Raw genomic sequence first — 7,190 nt, 5'->3', positions numbered from 1 at the left:
TTTACATGTATATTGTTTTAATGCACAATTTTACAGATTTCCTTATGCCAAGAATTCGGGTTCATTTTCTTATAAGCTCCAAAAGAAATTAAGAATACAGCTGATGGGGTATCATCATTTTACTTCAAATAGCATTTTTCATCAAACCTATGATTTCTAAAAAATACACAAAAATCTGTACATAAAAGAAAAAGCCAGAAACAACCATAATGCATAATATTCAAAATGTGCAAATATTTTAAGGTGTTCTAAAGCATTTCTAAGGTAGAACTTTAAAATAATAATTATGGAATGTACTGCATTCTATATAATTCAATGGTTAAAAAAAATTATAGCCAAAGAAACTTACAAGGCACACTCAATGCTGATGCTAGTGTTGTTTCTTATAGTCTTTAAAATCCAGACTTAGATGGTTATTAGAAATGAACAATGATTACCTTATTTAATAATTTTATAACATCAGCCCACTTCCAAAATTTTGATAAAATATCACACTGATATGTATAAAATAAGAGTATGGCTAGGGTAAATTATTCACAAGCCTAAGAGAGCAGAGCTCTACTGCTCTAATATCACTGGGGAAAAAATTCTATACACACACAATACACATGTATATATGTTGTGTATGTTTATTTAAGGATGTTATCACTCACAAATGAAAGGCTGATCACTCAACTTTAAAGCTTTCCATTAGTGTTTTATGACATGATATTCCAAAAATTACAAATATATTTTAATTCTGTTTTGGTCAAATCGTGCTATTAAAAGGATCCTGGGATAAAGAAGTTTCTTCTTCAGGATAAAGATGATGTCAAGTCTAATTCGTTTTCCAAGATTGCACAGTGAAAGGTTCTTTTGAACTAGTAAAGTTAAAAACAAAAGCTTACTGCTTTTTTTAAGGCAATATTTAAATACATACAGAGAAAAAACACCAGTACAAAATCCATCAGTGTTCAATGAGTACTGGTCACCACATAGTTAAAAATCTTCTAAGTCTGATCACAGTGTTCCTTGCTTTTTACAGTAATCTCTTTCCACCAAAATTTTAATTAAAAAAGAAAATAAAAATAACATTTGTAGGATAATCAATTAATTTAGAAGGAAAATGATATTTAAGAAGATCTCTTCTCCAAAGCACATAACACGGGTTTTATGTGACAATATTTTATGCCAGGTACATTAAGAAAACAAATAAACCAACAACAGTCTGTTGACATCATTGCTTTTCATGTGAGAGTTCTAATATTTACCACTTGGTTTGTCACTCATTTCTTCATGTACCAATGTCTTACCATTTTTTTCTTATTAAATAGGAGATTTTAGAAATTGTAAGAAAAATAACATAAAGATAAAGGAACGTTCAAAAGAGATCTTCATTCTCCTGTGGAGAAGAAAAAGAAACATTTTTGATAAATCTGCAAACATTTGAGTGCCATCCTAAAGAGGCAAGAGTGCCTAAGAAGGAAAAATTATGGCCAATTGTTTACTAGTTGTCTTTGGTTTAGCCTTCCTGACCAAAATCTTCTGTAAACTTCTTTAATTTTAGCAGGTCATGTTCATTAACAGTTGGTTTTGTGCTGGCTAATGACCGTAACATATCAGGCTGTTGAGAGAAAAAAGGGAAAAAAGCATCACTGAGCTGTATGAACCCACGATACTTTTGTTAACTGAGTAATTTACTAAAAATTTAGAAGTCAAAATTATAGCTTACCCACCAAAGTTAGATACTTGAATGAAAAAAGCAACAATATACTCAAATGATCAAGATTTGTTTTTTAGGGATTTCTCTTTTAGAAGAAAATACTAAATAGGAAGAGGACACATAACACAGATTACAATTTTTAAAAATCCCAGGATAGTATCTGCAGTAATTATTACTATTTGCATACATTCTGGCCAAATTTCCTGTTATTTCCTAAATCTATAACACTAAGAACTGAAGTTCAAAGGATATAGTCTAATCTGTGGATCAAGGGCTGCATCTTATTGACCTTTTTATCCCTCACAGTACCTACATAGCAGGCATTTAAAAAATATTTGCTGAAGGAATGAAATGATGTTTAGGACATTCTACTTAAGCTGTAAAAGACAGTATATATGTAAAGATTTTCTTTTTTTTCCTTTTAATTTTTTAAAAAACCCTTACCTTCCGCCTTGGAATCAATATTGTGTATTGGTTACAAGGCAGAAGAGTGGTAAGGGCTAGGCAATGGGGGTCAAGTGACTTGCCCAAAGTCATACAGCAGGGAAGTATCTGAGGCCACATTTGAACCTAGGACCCTCCCATCTCTGGGCCTGGCTTTAAATCCACTGAGCTATCCAGCTGCCCCCATGTGTAAAGATTTTCAATCAACATAGGTAGAAACATAAAGGAATTAATTTTTAACCCTAAATTACCCAGAATATTCCATTACTAGGCATTCTATTTTAATTTTTTTTGGCATAGAAAATTTTTATATATTCCTAAGTGAATTAAACAAAAGAACTCTTTCCCCTTAACAAAAGTGTCACAAATACAGTTAGAACCAAATGCATGGATTGCTCCATAAACATTATTTTCTTTGGAGAGGACCTATAATTTTATTAGAATATGGCACTTTCAGTGATAAAAGTCCCTTAACGCAGATCAACACCTGCTCTGCAATTTAGCCCAAGAGAGGCTGAAAGGTATGACTTTCCCAAAGTCACTCAGTATATTTCAAGAGTTGGGTCTTGAACAGTCCTTGAACTCTAAGCCACTCCTCCACTATGATATACTGTCTCTTTTCCATAAACATAGCATGTAACTAATGACAAATGAGGTAATATTTATGACCAGATTAATGTCTTTGAGAAAACAGACTGTATCACATACTGGAGTTGTTCGCCATTTCCTTCACCAGCTCATTTTACAGATGAGGAACTGAGGCAAATAGAATTAAGTGACTTGCCCAGGGTGGTCACATAAGTAGTGTCTGAGGCCACATTTGAACTCAAATGAGGCTTCTAGACTTCAAGTTGGCATTCTATCCATCTAGCTGCTTGTATTTTCAAATACACAGTAGCTACTCAACATATAATTTGTTCACTGTTAAATAAGGAACAGCTATGATCAAGTTCACTAAGAAAAGTCCTGATCATAGCTCAACTATGAAGCCTGTCCTGAGAGACAGCAAGACATAGGGGACTGAAGAAAGTTGTTGTTGGAGCCAGGAAGGCTTGGGTTCAAGTCCAACTTCTGTTGCATTTGGTTATGCCTCTGAACAAGTCAATGAACTTCTCAGTGTCCCAAACAAAACCCAAAGCCTAAAACTTACAGAGATGCCATTTGTATTGAGAAAGGAAGTTCTTCACCATAAGCTGCTTATATCAATGAAATAATAGGTCTTTTTAAGAAATGCTTCCCCCAAAAGATTAATAAGAAGCAAAGTGGCTAAAGATATATTTTTTGAGTCCAGACCTGTGATTTTACCTATGTAGGAAATTCACCTTGTCTTCAGCTACCTTAAATTTCTGCTGATCTGCAACACAACTCATCTGTAACTTATGGTGACTTGCCCATGATATAACTGTGTTGAAAAACTTGGACTCAGGACTTCAACTATATCTACTATGTCAGGCTGGTTGCCCATGGCAGCTCTTCTCTACCTACTTCTCATTGTAAAGCAGTTTGACAGAAACTAGGTGTAGATCAACATCTTTCACTGTGTAACTGAGATAAGATCAAAATAGGTACATGATTTAGATGTAAGGGTGATATAATAAGCAAATTAAGGGAGCATGGAATAATTTGCCTGTCAGATTTATACATAAAAGAAGAAACTTATGATCAAACAACAAATAGGGATAAGGAGCAATAAGAGATGTAAAATGATCATTTTGATTACATCAAATTAAAAGGCTTTTGCACAAATTAAACCAATGTAGCCAAAGTTAGAAGGAAAGCAGGAAACTGGGAAAAAATGTTTACAGCAAGTTTCTCTGATAAAGGCTTCATTTCTCAAATATTCGACTCAGAGAACTGAGTTGAACTTATAAGAATATAACTTCTTACTTAATTGATAAATGGTCAAAAGACTAAGAACAGAATAGGCAGAACAGAACATTTCTTCAAAAGAAATCAAAGCTATTTACAGTCATGAAAAAAATTTCTTAATCATTAATGAGTATACAAATGCAAAGTAAAACAACCCTGATTACCACCTCACACCTATCAGATTGTCTAATATGGCCCCCCAAAAAAGGGAAAATGATAAATGTGGAAAAATTAGGGACAATGAGGCACTACTGGTGAAATTGTAAACTGATCCAACTATTCTTGAGAATAATTTGGAACTATGCCCAAAGGGCTATAAAACTACTACTCTTTGACCACAGCAATACCACTACTATGTCTGTCCCTTAAACAGATGAAAGAAAAAGGAAAATGACCCATATATACAGAAGTATTTATGGCAGCTCTTTTTGTGGTAGCAAAGAATTGGAAATTGTATACCAATACAATGTCCATCAATTGTGGAATGACTGAACAAATTTTGGCATATGACTGTAATGGAATACTACTGTGCTCTAACACAAGATGAGCAAGAGGATCAAAGAACTTACATGAACTGAAGCTTTCAGATTTATATGAATTGATGCAGAATGAAGTAAGCAGACACAGAAGAGTACTGTACACAGAAACAGCAATACTGTATGCTGATCAACGGTGAATGACTTAGCTATACTCAGTAATGATCCAAGGCAATTCTGAAGGATTTATGATGAAAAATACTAGCCACCTCTAAAAAATGAATTGATGGAATCTGAATGCAGATTGAAGCATTCCTTTTTACTCTATTTTTTTTTGGGGGGGTGGCTGTTTTCTTTCACAACATGACTGATGTAGAAATGTTTTGCATGACTACAATTTATATCAAAGTGCTTGCCTTTTCAAGGAGAGAAGAGAGGAAGAAGGGAAGGAGATAATTTGGAACTCAAAAAATTTTTAAATGAATGTTAAAAAATTTTTACATGTAATTTGAGGGAAAAAACCAAAAAGCTCCAGTTACTTTTGTTTATAAACATTAAATCCATGAGCTATTTAACACATATTTACATATGTACATAATTAGTTAACAAAATTCCAAGCAGAGTAAAAATACTCAACCTTGTACAAAATCACCCTTCTTAGAACAAACTCCTGAGAATTTACAATCCTCATAGAATATTAATAATTTTAGAGTGTATGAAAAAAAGACCTCTACGTGCATAAGCCTTCTAAACTTTGGGATTTAGTTTTTTTTAAAAAGGGAAGCTGAGTAAGTTAGGAGAAAAATAACACAAAAAGATGCTCCTGCCTCTAAGAAGTAATTACAAATCTAACAATAATTAAATAGCTTTACCTACTGTTAAGGAAGGTCCAAAATGAGAAGAAAAAAGAAAAATGGGTAAAAGAATGTTCTATCCCGTTCTTACCTCTCTTTTGGTGTCATTTTACCAAGTTTAGTATCCTATACTTTGGAATCACAGTAACTCAATATGAACTTTTGGAATATAGAATTTTTGTATAGCTTTCTATTATTTAGCACAAAAAGAAATTCTTATCCCAATACAAGTTTCTTTTGATTGTAAACATGTAGATGCACATCTCCATAAACATATAAATGAGTTATTATGTACAGATTATATTCAGAATATGAATACTCAAAAAATGTTAATAAAGCATTACCATGGAACAAAAAGTGATTTATTCAACATAGGCAGTTAAGTAGCAGAGCCTGGTTTTAGGTTCCATGATTCCAAATAGAGGACTCTTTCAATTAGTACAACTAGTAGTATCAGAAGTGGGATGTGAACTCAGCTTTTATCTGACTCCCAGCCTAGCACTCCATTATTCCATATTGACTCTAATTTTGTACTATTACTTGCAAAATACATAAAACAGTTCCCAAACATTTCATAATAAAACATTTTTTAAAAAAAGACAAAATAAAAAGTCCAAACCATGGAAACAGCTGGCTCCAAAAGTTTATCCCCAGAGACATCCATCCATGTCATTTCAATGGCACCAGGATCACCCGGAGAGCATGGAGTAAGCAAATCTTCTACTATTACACTGGGATTAGTGGGTGAAGGACCTCTAACCTTGAAAAAATAATAGTATGGATTCTTATAGTTGAATGAGAAATAAAAGAAACTAGATTATAGCCAACAAAGTTTAGAATATGAAGAAAATCTTTTTGTCTATGAAAAATGAGTAAAATTTATCATTATGAATCATTAAATTATCAAGAGGCTTAGTTTAAGATTTGTCTCCTAAATGGTTCACTGAATGCTATAACTTTTGCTTTTGGTCTCATTGATAAAACTGTCTTTCAATGGTGCAGATGACAAAACATCTACATCACCTCATCCTGAGTAATTCTTAACCATGTTAAGCCTTATAAATCCTCCACATAAGCTCTATCCAACATGATGAAGTTCTTCCTCTATGCCCATTAGCAGTGAGGGTAGCACACAGAATGTTCACCTGTTATTCTTGCTCATGACCAGATCATCTCCTTTTATGATTTTGCATTCCTGAATGACCACTTTTTGCAAGTAAATAATCAATGGTAATATACTATAATCTACTCATACCACCATGAGTTTTTCCAGTGTTCTTTAAGCTGCCCAGAAATCACAATTGAGGGTAGCCTAAAAAAGTGAAGAAACTCAAAGTGGGTATGAATAGATGACACTGCTAAAATAATATTGGTATTAAAAAATAGGTTTTTTTTCTATCAAGGAGAAACTGGGAACTGCTGAAAGCATCTCACAATCTCCTAAGTGCAACCTGAATATGCTGTCTTCTTGCTATTCAGGCTATGCTCAGTTCACTATCCATCTGCAGGGCTGTTCTAAGATCCATCCATTTAATAACTAACTCAATGGACTTCCCAGTATGTTATATGTGGTACAATTTAGACATGGGTAGTCTTGATCCACTTGAATTTTCCTGTGTGAATTGTCAGAAAAATTTCTTTTGAGTGGTTGTGGATCTCACTGAGGAGATGCTATGGTACTCTGAAACTAGACAAAATCAACACAGTCAACATCAAATAAGGGCATCTGTGGGACCTCACAATCTTTAGAAAATCCTTTATTCTGATAGACACCATATAAAATGTCTTCTGTAGTTGTTGAACATCTTTGGAAAACCCAAAAGCTGAATGTCATCATATCCTGAA

General features: G+C 33.5%; 1 protein-coding gene across 2 annotated transcripts in view; it reads right to left on the bottom strand.

The window, feature by feature from the left end:
• Positions 1–7,190, bottom strand: part of VPS4B (vacuolar protein sorting 4 homolog B) — a 42,021-nt gene continuing 34,831 nt past the window's right edge. For both annotated transcript variants that reach the window (XM_001375934.5, XM_056824234.1), the window contains exons 10-11: positions 5,965–6,105; positions 1–1,603 (exon numbers count right to left, since the gene is read on the bottom strand). In XM_001375934.5, the coding sequence (XP_001375971.2) occupies positions 1,502–1,603; positions 5,965–6,105 (243 nt within the window). In that variant the 3' untranslated portion in view covers positions 1–1,501. The remainder of the gene's footprint in view (positions 1,604–5,964; positions 6,106–7,190) is intronic.

Source organism: Monodelphis domestica, chromosome 3, assembly GCF_027887165.1.
Source record: "Monodelphis domestica isolate mMonDom1 chromosome 3, mMonDom1.pri, whole genome shotgun sequence".
NCBI lineage: Eukaryota > Metazoa > Chordata > Mammalia > Didelphimorphia > Didelphidae > Monodelphis > Monodelphis domestica.
The sequence above is the reverse complement of the archived record's forward strand: the minus strand, read 5'-3'. Positions and strand labels throughout refer to the sequence as shown.